The sequence below is a fragment of the Stylophora pistillata genome, chromosome 4 (genome assembly GCF_964205215.1).
Source record: "Stylophora pistillata chromosome 4, jaStyPist1.2, whole genome shotgun sequence".
In the NCBI taxonomy this organism is placed as follows: domain Eukaryota; kingdom Metazoa; phylum Cnidaria; class Anthozoa; order Scleractinia; family Pocilloporidae; genus Stylophora; species Stylophora pistillata.
This window is the reverse complement of record NC_142522.1, coordinates 30,109,162-30,129,941: the sequence shown is the minus strand read 5'-3', so window position 1 is coordinate 30,129,941 and position 20,780 is coordinate 30,109,162. Positions and strand designations below refer to the sequence as shown.

The window sequence follows — 20,780 nt, the reverse complement described above, 5'->3', positions numbered from 1 at the left end:
TTTTTTTATTGCCGGTGTCGTTGTTCTGGAAATACGTTACCTAACTGCTAAATCTGGAATGCTTTTCGTTTGTTTGGAAGGGACATAGAGTACAATTACTTTTTTTATAATTAGAACCAATACAATACTAAATCTGATATAATACTTGCGGGTTCTGTTCACGCTACATTCATTCTATAAGTTGCAAAGGGTGACGCAAGAACTGGTAAAGGAGTCGTACAAAAAAAACTAACTTGCAAGATTTAAAACAGGATTTGGATCAAGCATTTCAAATAAGTGATATTTGAAAACATAGCTGCGAAAGTCTCGATGAATCTTGTACATCACGAGTTCCGTTCCTGGTACCTTATGTCAAGTTATGAGTAATTAAGCCAGAAACAGACAATATCACAGCGTAACACGTATCCAGCCTCTGGCAACACTCGCTGTAAGAAGAAACAGTTAAATTTCTACCCTTTCGACTTCAAGCTTTTTTTTAATTTGTAACAACACAAAATAGAAAATCACAAATGTCCTGAAGCATGAAGTAGCGTCTCTGGGAACTAAATCTTTCGAAACGATTTTTTGCAATAACGGTGCATGTGATTGAATTGCAATTCACTAAATGTTTAATTTCATTTTAAGTTACTTCTAGGTCGCTGCTGGTGCTTGTTGTCAAAGTCAAAGTCAAAGTTTTACATATGCGTCAGTACGATCTTTTATTGACAATTTTTAATATTTTTTTTCTACCTTGAGACAAGGTAATTTATTATCCAATTTTGCTTCGTATAGTACAAAAAACGCGCTAGACGAGTTCAAATATCACGTGATATTTGTACTCCAGAAATGCCCGCGAAATTCGCCCGCACTAAAATAACAATTTGGCGTGTTTGATTAAAAAAAATCTCTTATTAGATTATTAAAAATACTTAGCGATATTATACAACAAGACGTATAATAAGATATATGTGTTCAAATTTGATTTGGTCTAATTTGTGTTCTTATTCTATGTTGATCTAAAGGAATCTGCTGCGTCCCAAAGATCTGCTCATTGAATCATGGTGTACCCACTCTCAAACACTTCGTCTCGAAGCACAGTGATGGAATATTAACACAGAGACAGTTCGATAAATTTGTCTTGTTGAGTTACGTTTCGTTGACTTCCTGTGTGCCCAGGGGAGTAAACAGTGACTATTTTAACATCAAATGACATCTCATTATGAGTGGATATTCACATAAGCCTACTTGAAAGCTTAAAGTGTGAAAGATGAAATGTTACAGTTCATTTATTCTGTGCTTTGTAGCTCACAATGAGCGTCGATGGTCTTCAACCTTAATCGTGCAGTCTCATTTCGTGTTTCTGGATATTTCCATCTTTGTTTTCTGTTGTTGTTGTTGTAGTTGTGTTTTTTTCATTTATCTCTTTGTTCCTGTATATGTTTCGTGGTTTTCTTCAATTTAAGCTGTTTCGTTTTCTCGCGTGATGTGCTGCCGCCCTCCTAACATCTTGTTACGCGCCGCTGGAACTCGTGCATACTTGAACAAGCAAACATCAGCTACTTGAGCGAATAACCGGAATAAGTGTCAAATGACCGCGCCACAAACGTGAACTTAATACGAGCACTTCGAGTTGTATGTTCATAACAATTTAGCGCACAGGAAGCTAAAGACGAAAAATAATGTGGGAATCTTTCTTTATCAGAGTTTTTTTTGTGTTAAGTTGGATCAGTTGTACGCTTCTGCCCGTGCAGTGTCAAAGCCCCTCTGGAATTCCAAATGCATCCAAGTCAACAGGGCGGATGGAACTTTGTTTGGGGAGATGTAGCCACAGCTTTCGGGCCAACGACGCAGAAATCCCAGGCGGAGAGGTAAATAAAATTGTTATATTTTGAGCAATGGTTTGTTTAGTTTGATAACGAACTTATCGTAAAAAGCCACAGGGAAGACTACACGAAAGAGTTTTAACTTGTAAATGATACAATTGGACCATAAGGCATGTCTGCATTATAAATGGCACTTCGCTTGTACCGACACGAGAAAGGCGTAATATTTCAAATTTCTGCTTGCTACAAAAGAACAGTGTGCACGATCCGAAATTAAATTAAAACATAAGATCTGGTTTCTAAAGAAAGAATGCTGAGGGCAGATTTCGGAAGTAGACTATCTCGTTCACAAGCACATATCAGAAGACCATTGAGTTGATTAAGCGCCCTTGAAGGGTCCTTGCATTGAAGCTGGATTACGAGCACTGTTCGCAAGCCGATGGTTTTAAGGGACGGAAATTACTTACGCGATGCATTTTCGAACAGTCGGCTCCAGTACAATCGTGAACGTCGATTCTCACTTCGAACCATTTCAACCTGTCTTCTAGCAAGCCTGTTTGTATCAAACGAAACATTTCTTATTATGGCTTGATTAACAAGCTATAGAAATTAAAATTGTTCTCGACCTGCAGCTTTGAGTTGAGCGTTTTCTATTCAAAACTACAAAATGACTTGAAGGAAGGTTATGTATTAGTTTCCCACATGCATATATTCCCACAGAAAGGCGCGTTCTTTGTCTCGTCAAGTGGTACCCCTCATTTCTGCAGACGGTAAACAAGGAGCTTATATTGTCCATTTTATTGATATTTTGATGGTTCATTTTTGGGGGGCGGGCTTAAACACACTTGATTTCAGCTGATAGATACCAGCAGTAGAGAATCTTTGGGAAATAGTTTAGATCTTGCAATGGTACGTTTTTGCCTTTTTTTTCTTCTGCTTTTATTGCTAAAAATTTGGGACTAGAATTGATATTAATCTACGTTTTGTGATGTGGAGGGTTCATTCCTGTATTCCTGCGGTGGTTTATGGGTTCTATATTGAAGTGTGTTGTTGCCATTCTTATGGACCCCTGAAGCGGGAAAAACATTGGATTGCACATTATTGTTTTTGACTTGATTTAGCCCTCGGTGGCTATTTTTGATAAAAATTAGGGAATACTATTAGATTTCCCTTGTTCCAGCAGCAAGGTTAATGCTGAATTGCTTTCATTGATAATTTTGTAGTAAAGGTACAGCAGCCCAAGTTAGGCTTCTTTACCTCTGGTACTTAAGAAATGTCAGCATTGTAGGCATTGCAATGTGATAACATCGCGTATTTTTTTCTGGCAAAGTTTACATATCACGTTTACCTTAACCCTATTTTCGACTATATGACAAGCCTATGTGTTTCCAAATTTGGTTACGATCAAGTGAATTTTTTGAAGATGTCTTCTTTACCAATCAGAACGAAAAGAGAAAAATTTGCATTTTTTGGAAGAAAAAGTACATCTTACTTAAAATCACCAAGTCTTTCCAGAAATGTGATGACTGCATCTCGGCAAAGGCTAAGAATAACACAGCTCTAGCTACGAGTATACCGTGTGGGGTTTAATGAATATTTCCCGGTAGGGATAAATTACTTTGAGTGCATTTTTTTTTCTTTTTGTCTTGTGTGTATGTCGCTTTCTTTTCCTAGTGCAAGTGTAGCTATAATTATTGCATTCACCATCTGTGGTGATCTAAGCTTTCATTAATAAGAGAATATTATGTCAGTACGTTGATACTGTATTTCATTTATGACCTGCGTGTAATATCTAAAACGGAATGTGTATCGAAGAACAGCTCGGTAGCTGTAGTTCTCTTCTTTTTTTCTTTTAGCGAAATTAGCTTTTGGTGTTTGTTGCAGGTGCCAGTGGATCATTTTTGTTACACAAAGTGTATTGGAAAAGAAGGTATGAATTTTGATCATACAGATAAGCAGTAAATTATCGAGTGTTCGCCAGAGACTTGCTCAAGACGAACAGTTCTGTACACAATAGGTCTACTAGACATGGCAATTTAAATTTAGTGTGTCCCAAATACCTAAGAAATAACGATGGTGGCAAGGCATTCAGTGTTGACGCAGTTAAGTTATGGAACAGCCTTCCCCATGATATCAAAAATAAGCCTAGTATAAAACTATTCAAAACAGCTGTGAAAAAGCATTTTATAAGCTCATATAAAAACCTGGACAACTTTCAAACAATATTAAGCAATAGCACATTATCTAATTTTAATTTTTTATAAATTAATTTTATCTTTCTGAATATTTTTAATCTATCCTGCTATTTCTATTATAGAATTTTGTAATTATTTATATATTTATTTATATATCAGTTTTTTGTAATGCTGTATAATCTAGTTAGAGGGCCACAGGTTTGTCAGTTGTACAGCTGTTACGTGTCCCCCTCTATAAAAAAAAGTCCTTACTTACTTACTTACTTACTAATTCAAAAAGGCGTGATCTTGGTTTTGTGTTATGAAGTATTCAGTATTAAGTTAGCTCAGTATGATTTGGTCTTTCATTTCTACTTTAGCTAGATGGATTCCAAAGCTATTTAGGTTATATATATCGTGACAAGTTTCCAAATTGGAAATATCTTATCTAGCTTCCATTAGCGGACGTGCTTAGTTTGTCTATTGACCTTTCCTTAGACCAACACCGAAGTTCCTGTTTTGAATTATACACAGCTATACTGATTGATACAGCTGATTGGATTGGAAGCATTAAGTACATTTCTGTTCATTTGTGAGATTCTTGTTAAAGCGCTTGGGGTGGTGTTCTAACGATAAGTGTTTAATTTTCCAAGGTCAGTCGGTTAGCATGCCAACTCATGATGATGCCCACCGATAGCGTTTACATAACCTTTACCTAGGGGATTAATGAGTAGTCAGTGCGAGGTAGAAGAGTGACGGAGAATAGGATAGAGATTGGTTAAGCTATTCTATCAGAGCTACCCATATTTAGAAGAATTTTTATACAAGAGAACCGAGAGATTAAAAGAGACTGAAAAAAGGCAGGTCAACAGCCCTTAGTACTTTTATAAAAGCGTACGGCGTTCCGCAGCTAGTTTCCGTATCACTGCAACCCAACATAGTTGGCCGAGGACTTCCCAATATATCTTTTAGCAACTTCCTCTATCTAAGAAAACAATTTTAATCGAAGTGTCTATTTGTTTTTTTCTTAATGTCTGTGTTCAGTCCTTCTGTTGATTGGTTACTGAGGGAGGTGGTCAAACGGTCACTGTCATTCAGTCATGTTTGTGGGACCGTCTAACCGATAACCGGTTAGACAGTCACACGAACAGTTAGACAACCAGTCCGTAAGTCGAGGTTCCGTTAGAAATCACGAGTCAGTCAGAACTTACTTTTTCTTGATCAGTTATAGAGTCACAATGCCTCCTTAGCCAATATATATCAAACGCATAGTGGATCGACAATACTTTGTAATGAATATTTGGGAATCGTTAATGCCTTGGCTTTACATCATTTTCATCGACGATCAATTTAAACAAGAAATGTATCCATCGAGAACTAAGCAGTTCAAAAACGAAAAAGCCGTTGCATGGATGGGACATAAGTTTTAAGTATCATTTCATGATCAGTTACTTGTCGAAAAGATTTACGCAGTTTTATTTCAAGAAACTGAGGCATATTTTACTTCACTAAGAGCTGCCCATGCAATTATCCTTAAAATCTATCCATACATATAGATATATACCTCTTTTGTTACTCCTTCGCCAATAGGAAAACAAGATTTTTCTACGAATGAGCGAAACCGCTCGGTCAATCCATATAACACACCGTCCCTTGCAAGAACCAAACGAGGTACGCTATTATACATATTATCACTTGACAAGAATTTATAATGGTAATTGAATCTCCTGTCGTTCAATTTGGGCTCAAATCATACGCGTGATTTCAAAATCGAACAAGCGCGCAGCGCCTTCAGACCAAAATTGCACGACAGGAGGTTCAATTACCACTTTATTACATCCATTTTGAAATCGCCCAAATACAGGACTTGGACAAATACAGGACTTTTTCACAAGAATGGTTGAGCACCAGGCCTCGTTTTGAAAAAGAGGCCAAGGGTAGTTCGGAAATGGGCTATTGAAATATTTTATTGATGCAGTACTGAGCCGGCTTTTAAATAAAGAGCGGAACCGGAAACTCTTTTACATCTTATTTTGTATACAAAACAAAAAGACTAACCGCCTCCTGGTTAGCTCAATGGATAGAGCGCTGGACTGTTGTGCGGGAGGTCGAGGGTTCGAGCCCCGGCCGGACCAACACTCAGGGTCTTAAAAAATAATTGAGAAGAATTTGCTGCCTTTCTATAACCTCAAGAAATGGTTAGATATTCTAGTCTTCTCGGATAGGGACGAATAAATGGAGGTCCCGTCTCCTGCAGGGTTGGAGTAGGAGACGTTAATTTCCCACACACGAGATTACTGTGTGATGGATGTCCTCCCCTGGGGTGGGATGGGTGGGATATACAGGGCCCTTCCGAAAACCACTTCTGTGAGAACGCACCCTGTCTAAAGATTATTATCTATATATCTATCTATTTAGACTGACGTCACGTGTCAAAACTCGGTCAAGCGTAAAATGATGCGATTTAAAGCAAAAAATGGTGCAATTCGTGAATAAATCGCACCCATTAGAGCCAATCAGATTACAGGGACCACCAGTGATTACAAAATGGATGTAATAAACTCTGAAATCCACTTCTATAAATCTAACCCTGCGTTTATGTCAGAATACTTAGGTCCCAAACTATCATGAATATTTGCGAGGGACTGCGAGGAGCTGTTGTGAAGTATTAAATCAACTTAGATAAGTTTGAGTTAGCGCGTGATTTGCTTATATCTAAACTTTAGTTCCTATTCGAATCCGAAGTCCAAGTTATTTGGCCGGATTTTTCTATCGCGATGGAGTTCCCTGATTGTGGCCGTGTTTTTTCTAACTTCCATTGGTGGATATGCTTAGTTTATCTACTGACCTAACTCTGTGCCCACTCTAAAGTTCTTATTTTGGATTACGCAGTTAAAGATCGATTCGGTTTATCTGAAGTTGTAGCCTCTCTTACACGAGAGGCTACACCTTACCAAAAAGTGGTGAGTGGTGGCGATTTTTGTGGTTGCGAGTTTGTAGTGGTGGCGAATCGACCGGATACCAAATTAAAGACACGTCGGAGTCCTCATATAGTCTCTTGCTAAGCTTTGTGCGCTCAGAAGCTGTTTTTTACCTGTCATTCAGACCCAACTGACATAACAATGATTTTTGTAAATGTTGAAGTTTTTACCTAGGTATGAAGGATGCGATTGGATAGTCGAGTAGTAATTTTCTTTAGGCAATATAGGCCTTTATCAGAATCTTAAACCTTTGCATTCCTATTCCGCGCTATTACACAAACTTTAAGATACAAGTGATACTCAAAACGATACGAAATAAATAAGCACAAAGGCATGCAAACAAACCAAAAACCGAGAATTTTCTCCTTATTAGACTTATTGTTTCCTCTCGCAGGTGCCTCAAGCAGCGAGGGAAATACGACGTCTGTAGCCGTCCAAATAAACAGCACATGTAAGTTTGGAAAGATATACCTTTGGAAGAAAACAATAATTGTAATTAACAGTGGGGGAAGAGATGTTTTAGCTAATTAAAGCCTTAGATTTTTAAAGACTTGATTCCGAATTTAAAGCTTTCCAAGACTCCTGCAACTCAAGAAGTCTTAACAGCTGAAAAATTTCGATATCATCTAATAGTCTGCTCGGTAAGCAGATGCTCTTTGTCCCATAATTCATTTAGCATTCAAAACGAGATCAGTCGCAGACAAAACAAGCTGAGCTGTAATGGTTTTTTAGTTTTTTTTGGTTATGCTATATAATTCTATATGACAATTCAATTGCCATTCTCAGATAACCGGGAAAAAAATCAGACATCCTTGGACACAACAGGTATTGCATAAATTTGTGAGTGAAAACTCTTTCTTTGTAACGCTTTTCGGTCTAAAAGCCATATGTGACCAGTAGATCCCCTCTTCTTCCGTCTTGCCATGAATTTATTACTCCTCAAATTCATAGAAAACTAACAGAGCCAAACAGTGGTTATGCTGTTCATTTGAGTGTCCAGTTTTGTTTTGAAAGGTCAAGTTTTATATTTTCACGCAGTCGTCCCAAACACCAAGCTTATCAGGCCGACATGGTCAGGCGGATATGAATATCCTGGTAGGTCTGAAATATACAGATTATATAAAATACACTTAAGAGGTATGATTAATAATGTTCTTTTACCAGCTTGATATGTAGTAATAAAAAAAAAAACCGATTTAACCGCAAAGACTGTATATTATTCAGTCAAAACCAAGAGTAACCGATGGTTTTCTCTTGTCTATACCTTATAGTGCTGGTTTTGTGGTTTCAAGCGAAAACCCTTCGTTACCAGGCTTTTGCTAAGTACTAATTACTCTTTAATCATTGCAAGTACAGAGGATCCATGAAAAAAACCTACTTTGGACACGAATGGAGTAAAGATAAAAAAGAATGTCACACAGTGACTCATGATGTTCCTATGGTCGCGGGGATTTTGTATTAACAAAACAATTAACAATTATTCTCTGAAATCGAGGTGAATATTCCCGAAAGCCACTATTCACAGAGATTGAAAAGAATAATTGGGTTAGTATATACACACGAAGTGATCTCGACAATAATTAAAAGGAAGCCATTTAAAGGCAATTTATTGACGTCAGTTCATGCCTGATGAATGAACAGTGGGTGACTTTACAGAAAGTTGAAACGCGGTAATTCTTTCCTCGAGCTTTTTTTCCACGAAATGTTTTCAAAATTTTCAAATTGCTTCACAGAAAGCCTAAACTAATAGTCTGAATTGGTTTTCCCTTCCTCTTCGACCAAAGTAGAGGGTTATGAATAAAACACTCTGTTTGCTGTAGCTTTGTGGATCGATGCATCTTGCATCTACTAGCTCGCCAGCTTCGTAGAGCTTTAATTTGAAACTACTTCAGTTCTTAGTGCGGATTTGTGGACTGTGGAACAGATTTGCCCTGACTTGCTCAGAGTTTTCAGAAACGAATTTAGAGCTTTGTTCGCTTCCGAATTAATTATCGAAATTGGCTTGTTGTGTGGCTCGTTGCGCAAGTGCTGATCTATGGCGGCTCTCATCGAGGTAAGCGCTGCTTTATTATAATAACCTCCGTCCTATTTTCTTGCAGACATATAAAATTTCCTCAAGTATTTATTTAACTCCCCCTTGTTCATCTCTTCTACATCTCTCATATATTCGTCTGGCTGGGAAAAACAGTCTAGACTGAAATTGCTTGTTTTGTAAAAAATTATGAGAAGAGCCATGAATGTCAGTTTATTGACGGTTGTCTGCAAAATAAAACACCAAACACTTTTTAACACTGTGGAGTCTTCTCCTACCTTTAAAAACTTTCATCTCATAATTAGTTCCCTTTTGTGTATTATCAGGCACAGCCTCGTCTTGTATTTGTAAAATTTCTGCTTCTGAGACTTTAGCGAAACGCGAGCTTACACCCGCCATGTTGTTTTTCACATTATTCACTCGCTCAGAGGTGTATATTGATGAATAGCCCAAGATAGAGAACCAATAAGATTGCTTGAAACGCCAAGATTACTGAGTGTGTATGTACTAATATGTTATATTCAAGAGGTTTTATTTATATTCTCTTGGCTAGATAAAGACTGCAGCATTTAAATTATCAACGATAGACTACATTTGCTCTCCCAATCTATCTTTTTCACGATTATTGAAATGTTTATTTGGAACACAACATACTACGGCAGGAATAAAAGAAAAAGGGGGCACAATATCCGCCTGACTTATCTTTGCCAAAGTTAATACCTAATAAGGTTGGGATAATTCTTTGGATATCTCAACAAAGTTGAAATTATTTCGTTACTCCCACCGACGCAGCCCCAAACCGTTTCTTTCGAAACTATCAGCCTTATCACAGAGGGCTGCATCTGTAGCGAGGGCCTCGATGGTGTTAACCGTCAACCGTCAACCGTCAAATGGCCAAAATATTAACCGTCAACCGTCAGAAACGCAATATTTTTTACCGTCAACCGTCAAATAAGCAAGCCAATATTACCCGTCAAAGGTCTCGGATATGCTTAATTAAGAACTAAACGATGGCTAGTTTCCAATTTTTTATGCGAGAAGGCCTGATAATGAGTAGTCCAGTGGACAGTGCGCGAGGCGCGAGTAACGAGTATTTTAGTGGTCAGTGCGCGAGGCGCGAGTAACGAGTAGTCCAGTGGTAAGTGCGCGAGGCGCGAGTAACGAGTAGTCCAGTGGACAGTGCGCGAGGCGCGAGTAACGAGTAGTCCAGTGGTCAGTGCTCTGGACTCTGGGTCAGATGGCTCGGGTTCAATTCCTGGCTGGGGCTTGACGTTGTGTCCTTAAGCAAGACGCTTCACTCACATTGCTTCGTCTTCTCGGATAGGACGTAAAGCCGGAGGTCCCGTCTCCTGCACCTATCAATTAGTTAATTTCGGCAGGGGACGTTGAAGAAACCACATCACGAGATTACTGTGATGTGGTCTGGCCTGGTTACTGTGAATGGGGGGAGGGGGCATCTGTAAAATTTCTTCTTTATTTATTGTAAACTGCCGCCGGCAGTCTGGAAAAAGTCCCCCGCATAGTGTTGTAAAGCGCATTAGAGCATTTACATGGAAATGCCCTATAGAAATTGATCTATATTATTATTATTATTATTATCAAGACTTTTGTACAAACTGGCTTTGTCGTAGCCATCTTTTCCAACCAGATAATGGTAAATATCACTAAACCTGAGGTCTGGAATACCACTGAGGTCATGAGTCCACTTCTTAAGCGAAAGTTGATGGGGAAGTAACTTTCCTCTGAGCAACGTTATTTTGGAATTAACGAGCTCGTCGCGTTTCGTTGATTCCTCGTTAGTTTTGGAACATTATTTCCGCTGCATTATAACATAGTTCTAGTAGCTCTGCCCTTCTACTACTTTTATCGTTAATAGAAATTTGAATATCTCTTCCCTTTAAAACTTTTGAAGCTCAGATACTTTTATACTGGCGAAGGGGCCAGCATTCACTGGAATGTGGAGACGACTTCTATTCCCCTTAGCCTCGACTTGGCGCTAAAAACTAGTTACCAGACTCAAGCTCACATAAACAATTCGGGGGTCAAGTTTTGCTGTTTATAAATAAAAGTTTGAATAAAATACATTAATGTAAGTCCTTTTACTTCTAGTCGCGAGTAAAACTTGTTAGTGACAGGACTGACTTCTAGTGCGGAAACACTTGCGGTGTCGTACAACGTTTGTCTTTATTAAAAAAGGTGTTGTAAATAGAAATTAGCAGTTCTTTACAAACGCGTCATTATGAAAGCCAAATTCGTGCGTTTAGTTCGTTTTATAGACGACTTTCCAAACAATTAATCGCCAACCGTCAAATGATCTAAAATTTAACCGTCATCCGTGAAAAGGCTTATTTTTAACCATCAACCGTTAACCGTCAACGTGACCCCCCTTTGAGATCCTCTCTGGTGGACACCTTCATTTCTTAGAGGGAACCTAAGAGGACGTTTTTTATCAATTAAAGTACATCTTAACTTTCTCTTTTCTGTTAGCACCCTCGTGAATTTTCAGACAATCGCTCTAAGTTAACTGTTAATCACTTATTGTTTTTTCTTGCTTCTTTTGTTTATTTTTGTTTTGGTTTTGTTTTTCAATTAATTGAGAAGTATATTTCAAGAGGGGTTCATTTTTACTGTAAAACTAAGAACATTTCATTATTGATATCAGAATGGCTACTAAGATGCTTGATGAACAAGTCGAGAGTTGAAAAGTCTTTCACTACCGATGCAGTAAAAATGGCATTTGAAGAGCTTAGCAACACGGGGAAGTATATAGGAACGCTGTCATGGACACCTTTTGATAGTAAGTAGAATACCAGTATTACATAGGGCATCGACTGAAAACTCTGATGCATTAATTCAGTGGAACTTCGCACTACTTTCCCTATAAACTTATTTGTAAACTGATTTAAATGAGTATGAAAGTTATCATATATTCCTAATCTCTTTTACCGAAACCCGACGTCGTGTACATTGTATATGCAACAAAGGACCCGATTTATAGCTGTTTCCTAGCGGGCCGTTGGAGTTTTCACGTAAACTCAGGATTTTTGACATCCAGTTTAGTTCAGTAACAAAAACAAGTCGATACAACATTCTGGTCGTTTGTAGTCAATCTCCAGTTGTCTGTGTATCGTTTGAAGGTATGCGATTTCATAGGTTGTAGTCTAGTGGAAACAGAAATAATCTGGTTATAGCTGTACCGTGAGAACTCTTAAAAGGTCTTGTTTACGATTTCATTTCTTTTCTCTGCGGAAAAAGATCAAGCGAACGATTTCTCGGATTTTCAGAAATATAGCACTTTTTATTAAAAACTGGATCATTGGATAAAGCAATTCAAGACTTTTCATTGGCTTAGCCATTATGGTATATGAGCCAATATACCATAAACTACGATATGGAAAGCGTACTCGTAAGCCTAAAATTAAAAGGGAGCTAAAAATTTAATAGAATTTAATAATTTAATGCAGCGTTTTTAATAAAACAATTATTCCACTCGCTTTTGTTGGATATGAGATGATTATAGCCAACGAGGCGCGTAGCGCCTCGTTGGCTATCTATCATCTCATATCCAACGCGCGCTCGTGGAATAATTGTTACTGAAATAACACCGTTTGGAACCATTGCAAACTTTAAATTTGATAACCATGATAACGAATTTGTACATCGAAGTAGAGGGAAGTCTCACCTTTTTGACCCACACAAAAGCAGTATAAGCAAAAACGGTAATTAAATCAGAGGTTAGAAATATAAAAGGGTCATGTAATATCTATTTCTTTCAGTTCAACTGACAAATTGGACTGGATACGCAATAATTTACGTATTTGTAGATTCCGACGACAACCAGAGCGATGGCCTGTGTCAAGAATTGGATAAGGTGAGCGCCTGCATACGACGTATTGTAAAAACAAAACGAATAAAAAGCAATAATGATAAGTAACATCAATACACCAGAGAGGCGACTTTATTTACGTTTCAGAGTAGGCATTCCCGTGCATGCACTCACCTTTTAAGTAGAGGTTGGAAAAAAAAAACACTTATGGTGATTTCTCAATTTAACCCGAGAGATTGTATCCAAAATGTCTCGCTTAGGAAAAAAATCGTACTTTGCGAGGTGCTCATGGTGATTTATTATCGGTTAGGAGTAATTTACCACAGTTTTCATGGAGAGTACCGGGCCCCCTTAATTTTATAATATATTCATTTCAGAACGCTACGAACTTTACCATAACGAATTCTTCATACGGACTGACGAATGGTTCCTATGTTGCGCTTTACGTGAGTGCCCTATGTATAAACATATTTTTCTAAATCTAATTTTTTATCCTTCTTGAAGCAAATGTTGAAAGCTTGTCAATTACAGCTGTATTTTTTTTCCTTTCACATCACAAAACGTCGGTGTTAAAGTTTCCTCGGATGTTTACTTGCCTCCGTTTATATATACTCATCTTCCACTGAATCCCATAAAGGCATTCTTTTCGATGTTAATTTGCTTACATACGGATTATAAGACTCTGCTAAGTACGAAAATGATTCAATAAATACATACACCATAATATCACTGCAATAGACAAACAAACGCTTTTCTTCTGTGTTGTTGGTTCGTTTTTTGTCGCTACCTCGAGCTTAATGCGTGCACTATACTTTTTTTTAAAGTTTTGTTGAAGCAGGCTAAATTAAGTTTAAATTTCGAATTGCTTGTACCTTGGCGAAATATTGTAAAGTGAAGCAATCGTTTATCGCATTTTGAAAGGTGGAAACAATCCTGACTGACCACATCCATTTTTTAATTAAAAATAAATTTTGAATTGAGAACTAATAATTTGTTTAAGGGACCCTGTTATTGAAGAGTGCTGCATTCTCTAAATGGAGAGTGGATCCCAAGATAGACAACTTATCGAAGTTACGCACAGTTTTGTCTTTTCGACTTCTAGAGATGAAAAGTACTTGCCGTAAACACTTCCAAATATGCGAATCAGGCTTCGCGAAAAACAGCATTTAGTCATGCATTATATAGTGACGTACTAACAAGTCCTATTGTGAGGAAGTGAGGAAGCAGGAAGGAGTTAGGTTATTTTCACAGATATTTTCAGTTGGAAGTAAGTAAAATACAAATATAGCTGAGTGTACAATAGTTTCGCCTTCCTTCTTTTTAGCAAAGTAGAAAGCGTATACGTAATACTTGTTACTCTGTTAAAAATTGGCCACATTCTAACTTGAGTGATGTTCGTAATCAAATAGTGTATCCTCTTTGCTCTAAAGTACTTGAGTAATGATGCCAATCTCTGCATTGTTTTCTTTTCTTTAATTAGATTACCTCTCTTCCATATCCAGTTGACATACCCCTCTTCTTCTCATTCGGTAAGTGAATGTACATAGCTTAAAGCGCGTAAATACACCTACATAGTCAGTTTGTTTGTTAGTTTTTGCAAGTTCTTTTTTTTAAGTTCGTTATCTTTGTTTGTTTTGTTCTTGTTTATTTACCTTAAATATTCTTTTTTTGTTTTGATTTTTAAAGCAGGGTTATCGCATAATAAGTGAAGACTTTTAAACAGTCATTTTGATATGTATGAAAAAATTACGTGAGTGCAAATTACAAATAGCGCGCGTTTACACCGTCAAAATTTTGTCTGTCTTGACTGTCTGTGGTGTTTTTTTTTTGTTTTTTTTTCACGTGAATTCTCCAATTATTACGAGCTCGTGCAATTTTACTGTCTTCCGTTCAAATTACACTCGAAATCATGTTATTACCAATACTTGCCATTATCATTAAATTCATTATGACTACCTTCTTCTTTCAAATGAATACTTTGGCTCGGCAGATGAGGCGATTTATCTCTTCACGGAGTGGTAATTGGACACTTGCAATACTTGAATATCTTTCGCAAGTTGAACGCAATACATTTACCACGGAATTAAGGTTACTTTCCACCTTTGTGGGTGTTCTTCGGAAAAAAATTCGCGCACGTACTAGTTTCAAGAAAGCTTAATAAATGTAATTTTCGATAAAAATATAATTTAATTAAGCGCGGTATGGCGTGAAACGACCGAGGGTCCTTCTGTTAAATTCATTGGTTATTGGATCTCGCCGCACGAGCCAAGTGGCTGCACAGTCTTATTCACCAGGTATCAAACAACAAAACTGCGCTGGGCTTTTCCCATGTTCCGATTGGTTGTCTAGATATCCGCATCTTAAGCTAGAGTAGCGTAAAATATGCGAGACGTCTTGCGTAAATGGACGCCACGTAAAAAGTATTTCAATTATAAAACCCCGACACACTTTCGTTTATTACTATCCCTGTGTAGCGAAATTTCATGAAATCAGTCAAATCTACATAACCTATAAACTCGCTAAAAGTGGATTTATTTCTATCAAAATCAAATGCGAGATTTTAGCATCTAAAGAGTGTAAACCCACATCAGAAACCTCCTGAAACTGCAAACCAATGAGACAACGGGATCTCCTGGTATTAATGACGATGGATCAAGATTTCCCGACAAAAGTAATGCATTACAAACACTTTTTTTTATCTCGATCGCTTGGTTGAACGTTGAGGGGGACAACACAATGACGGGCAAAGTTGCTAAAGAAAAATGAAAACCTGTACTTTAATTTCGGGTAAAAAATACAAAAACTGAATAATGCTGCTGAAAAGCGAGACAATGAATCGTCAGACCGCTTTCAAAATTACGATTTGATGCGACTGTAAATGTTCTGTATCGAGGCTGGTACTTGCATAATTAAAATAAAAATCGTTTTTAACTAAGCGTATGACAAATTTTAGTTTGAAGGTGAGTTTGTTCGAAATCTGGACGCCAGCGTTCAGATTTCGGGACGCCAGTGTTTCATTGTTCAGGCCTGGTATGGTAGATTTCCTGTTTTTTTATGATCAATAGGCAGAATAAATTTTGCATCTTTGAAATATGCTTTGTACTTTTCATTTCACAGGTTGCAAAGTACCAACAGGTTGCTGGAGATATGCAGGTGAGTTTTTACTGTTGCGTTTCCTTATAAATAAGATTTTTTCTCCATCTCTATCCCAAATTCGATCTCAGATCAATTCCATATTTGAATTCATTCCCACCATCCCATCCTTGTGCATGATACGATTTTTATCATATTCTTCGTAGATCTGAAAGATCTTTGTGTCGAAAACCCGTGTGGGCGTAATCCGATCAAGCGTGGCTTTCAGTAACTATTTCCTGTAACCCTGTTTAAACCCTTCTTCGACGACCTTCGGAAGCAACTTGTTTTGAAATCTATATTCCCCCATTCCTACTTTCACGTCAAGAAATAGTTCTTGATTACGTGTGGCACTTTCTCTGGTATATCGCATGTCTGGCAGTCTTTCTGTCCGTATATGTTGTTTACTGATCATTGGAAGTGCCGAGATCTTGTTGCTTTCCTAGTTTTTATTTTTCCTTTTCCTTTAGAGGTGAGTTAGAAAGCAAAGCAACATCAGTCAATTGGTATTTTTACCTTTTAACCAAATTCTTAAATGCGTGGTCTTTGGCTTAAATCTCATTGTCTGCTTGTATGGAAAAGTCCCTACGCTAATGTCCTCCATAACTTTCTTCGGTATGTGCTTATCTTAGGTTCCGGAAGGGAAAGACACGACGCTGGAAGATCCTAGTGCAATATTTATTGCTACTGCTGCTACGGCGGCAAAAAGTCCTATTCTCCTTGCAATCCTCAATTCTTATCCTAGCCCTTTAGATATAGTATTTGCCCCTATCCCCATCATCTTCGCCGTCATTATTACGATTACGACGTACCGTGGCTACCCACATTAGTGTTACGGTGCCCGGGCCGTCGGCAGAGATTGGAAAACGTGGACCACACTAACAACCACTCAGATTACAAGATTTGTTACCACGTATGAACGTGAATTTCGTTGATACCACGTTTTCAGCTCAGTAAAAGTGCATTCTAGTATTACTATATGTTATAAAAAATTCGATGTACCTTTCCTCTGATTTTTCTTTTCGTGTTCTTTCATAGATGATGAATCAACTTACTCTACAGGTATTATTGAAATCAGTGGAACGGAACTGTGGTTCTTTGGAAGAATTTCCGGTGAATTCATCTCCATCCAAAAAATTAACCACCCCGCTGTTTACTATAATATCGATGGACAGAAAATAGATAGATAGATAGATAGATAGATAGATAGATAGATAGATAGATAGATAAAGTACTTTCAAATGTACACGATGATTTCTTAAGCTACAAGCTTGTGGGGTCGTTTGAAGAGAAAGGAAGATTACAATGATTTCTCCCGAAACGGTCCATGCTCACGTGTGCGTCCACCACTACCAAAAAAGCATATGAATAACAAAAGATGAATCTCGCCGTGTAGGCATTTGGGGCTGTTTTATTAGAACGATTCTATTCATAAAAGTTTGCATGGGTGAAGATCTGTATAGCCATATAGTAAACTAAATCCGCCATTTCATAACAGAGTTTGCAATTTTGAGCAACTTGAAGTTTTACCTACATACTGCCTACATCCCAGCTTTATTTCTGCCATTCTCTATTTTTATTACTTTAGCTTTATTTCTTCCTTTACTATTTTGAAACGCTTCCCGTTATTCTCCCCTTGACGTACCTCAATTGTTTATAATTTATTTTTAGCTCGATCTTGTTACTTCACAGAAAATCTGATGAACATGAACAGTTTCAGACAGATATTTAAGTTATGAGAACTTTCTCTCTCCATTAGGTGGCGACATTAAAGGTGTTCCTAACATGGCAGCTGCCATATCTTCAGCATGCACATTTATTCTTTTAGTCCATTTGCTGTTGTCATCGTTGTCCGTTAACTTCATTGTCTGGTAAGGGGTATTATGTTTTCCAATAATTTGTGTTTTAAGGATTTTAAAAGAACTGGTAACATTCACCAGCTGCTGTTTGTTTTATTCGATCTTTAAGGTCATCATGAAATTACTGTCGCATTACTGTTTCAGAAATGGAGTTTGAGTACGACACCGTCCTTATACCCAGCTCCGAAGCCTCCGTGAAGGTGGAAAAATGCTTTTATTTTTAACTCTTGGCGGTAAAAACTTGGCTTCAAGCTTTGTATATCATGCGTTACTTAAAGCTATTTTATCTTGTCTTGCCTGTAGCTGTTTATGAGTAAGATGTCATTGAAATAAATTAAGTATTATGGCAAATGTAGGAATTTCTAGATTACTTCTTTGCCTGATATTTCTGTCTCATTTGCCTGAAAGGTGTGGCTACATCTCAAACAGAGCTCCATCTGCGCTGTTAATTTCGATGTATTTGGAATTCCCAATGGGCTTCGACACTGCACGGGCGCGAGTACAAAACTGCTCTAAACGAACGTAATGAAAACGTAGATAAAGAAAGATTCCACATTATTTGTCGTCTAGCTTCCTGTGAGTTAAATTGTTATGAACAAACAACTCGATGTGCTTGTTTAAAGTTCACGTTTGTGGCGCGGTCATTTGATGATTATTCCGTTTATTCGCACAAATACTTGATATTGTCTGGCTCGATCAAGTATTCACGATTTCCAGCCGCGCGTAACTGGATGTTATACGGGTGACAGTGCATCACCTGAGAATTACGACACACCTTGGATTAATGCACCAGTCAATGTAAACCCCCACACTTCCCCGGTGGGACATATCAGGGCATTTGCGGGGAATTTCCGTTATTTGACGAGCGAAAGGGTTGCAGGTATCGGGGACTTTGACCTCTTTTGCACGTTATCCAAGGACACAAGAACAGCGGGGGAGTGGATCGGGATATTTTCCACCGAGGTGGACTGGGTCAAGAATTGCTAGTCCGGTAGGATGGCGGCTTTTGGTCATTGAAAGAAGATAAGAGTCGTTTTAACTTAATCACCTTATATCTTTGGCTGAGTATGCCATCCGTCCTTAAGGTTGTTGTATAATGCTAAGAACATATAAAGATAATTGATTTTTTTGTGAACAAATATCTTTTGTCACAGTTTTCACTCGTAGTTTATTCTGAGAATCACTTGACCGATCAAGCATGTCATCTGGGCCTAGTTGTTTAAAAGACGGGTTAAACTCCTCTAGTTAGGCCTAACCGGAGATTAAATTTCCTAACCGTAAGTTTGTTAACTTGCTGTTAAAATTGCGTTGTTCTAAGCGCGGTTAGAGGACAGGCCGTAGCTAACCTCGGGTTAAGCGCGTTTAACCCGCGGTTAGCATCCCATAATAAAGTATTCGTACAATGTTGCCATGGTGAGCAAGTTGCGAGCTCTGCAAAATGGCTTCCTCAGCTATCTCACGCAAAGCTCCAAAAAAAAATAATAGCGCTTCAGAAATTGCCGTTTTGACGGAAAAGTCGAAGAAAACCTTTCGCTGATACAAAGCAAGTGTACCAACAGCGTCACCAATGAATAAGAAAATGAAATGTGAAAAAAATCGCCGATGCTGTAAACGCTGTTGGTGTGGCAATGTGGACAACAGCCGAAGTTCGCGAAAAGTGTTGAAACTTGCAGTCGCAGGCAAAACCTGAGGGCAATTAAAACTTGATGGAGCGGCGGTAAGGCGTGATTCCGTCGAGTGTTGCGACTGAGATCACCGGCAACAAGATTGGTAATAAATAAATTAGACTCTTGTCGAAAGCGGTAACGAGCATACAGCTCTTCGTCTGTGAAATCGTCGATTTCACACTGAGTTCCGGCTCTAAATCTCCTTTCTCGTCGTCGCCTTCTGGGTAAATCGCAAAACAACAAGTCATCTTTAATCCTGTTTTAACCGGATTTTAACAACCCTGCTCGCACGGTGGGTTAAATTTAACCCATCGTTTAACCCGAGATTAGTGTTAACCTTCCGTTGAACAACGCAACTAACCTCCGCATAATTTTTAACCCAGGGTTAGGCCGATTTAACCCTGGGTTTAGACTTAACTCTTTTTTGAACAACCTGGCCCAGGTGTTTATATTCTCTTCTTATGATTATTTAAAAAAATACTTTGTGCATGGATAGGTCTGTACACGGATAGGTCTGAGATCTGATTTAAAGTCTTGTATTGTTAGTGATAGTGCCAAAAAATTGTTGTTCATTGGTGCAAATTTTGTGTAGGTGCTTGGGAGTCGAGTTTGGCGAGAGGAGACATTAGACGTGTATCACTGATGAGGGAAGTCTAGAGGTGCAAATGCTGTTGAAAGAAGTGAAAAACATTTTATACCATTTGAAAAGCATTGTAGGCGGTGACGTGTGTTACTTGGCAAATAAAGTTTGAACCATTTACATTAGCCTGTGTCTTTCACCCAACAAGGGCGGAGGATGTGAGCGGGGTCGTTAGCTTCCATTAGAGGAGAAACCTGACCTTGGGGTGCGGGCCATTTTGCAGCTTTAAAAGTGAGCGCTTGTCAAATGCCCCGCTATGTCCCGGCCGGGGAGGGGGGGTGCGGGGGTTTACATTGACTGGTGCATAAAGAAAACCAGGAAATATATAAATTGAAAACAAGAAAAAAGCAGCGAATATGGAAATATCAAGAAACACAGGACGAGAATGCATGGCTAGGGTTGTGGATCAGTCACATTGACTGCGAGCTTCAGAATAAATGAACCATAACATTGCATCTTTCACGCTAAATGGCTTTCAAGTAGGCTTATCTGAATATCCGCTCAGACGTCATTGGATATAAAAATAAAATCACTGCTAATTTTCGTTGGCATACAGGAAGTCAACGACACGTAACTCAAGAAAATGAATTTATCGAACTGACTAGCATTTGTTTTAATATTTCAGCACTGTACTTCGTGCCGAAGTGTTCAAAGTGGATACACCACA

The 20,780-nt window shown here is 38.2% G+C and overlaps 1 protein-coding gene across 2 annotated transcripts; it reads left to right on the top strand.

Moving 5' to 3' along the window:
- The first annotated feature begins 1,139 nt into the window (after positions 1-1,139).
- Positions 1,140-18,176, top strand: LOC148733274 (uncharacterized). Of its 2 annotated transcripts, XM_088756933.1 has the most exons (14): positions 1,145-1,847; positions 3,687-3,732; positions 5,567-5,647; positions 7,352-7,408; positions 7,744-7,782; positions 7,996-8,052; positions 11,652-11,786; positions 12,766-12,860; positions 13,193-13,261; positions 14,296-14,344; positions 15,933-15,968; positions 16,986-17,009; positions 17,707-17,818; positions 17,951-18,176. In XM_088756933.1, coding segments are annotated over exons 1-14 (990 nt in total). In that variant the 5' UTR covers positions 1,145-1,658; the 3' UTR covers positions 17,952-18,176. The 2 variants fall into 2 exon arrangements, with proteins under 2 accessions (XP_088613060.1, XP_088613059.1); XM_088756934.1 differs by lacking the exon at positions 17,707-17,818 and having other exon boundaries at positions 1,140-1,847.
- The last annotated feature ends 2,604 nt before the right edge of the window (positions 18,177-20,780 follow it).

Coding starts and splice junctions, on each gene's coding strand:
- LOC148733274 (XM_088756933.1), top strand. CDS start 1,659: ATGTGGGAATCTTTCTTTATCAGAGTTTTTTTTGTGTTAAGTTGGATC. Junction 5,648..7,351: donor CCTTGCAAGAACCAAACGAG/GTACGCTATTAT, acceptor TTCCTCTCGCAG/GTGCCTCAAGCAGCGAGGGA. Junction 8,053..11,651: donor AGGCGGATATGAATATCCTG/GTAGGTCTGAAA, acceptor TATTGATATCAG/AATGGCTACTAAGATGCTTG.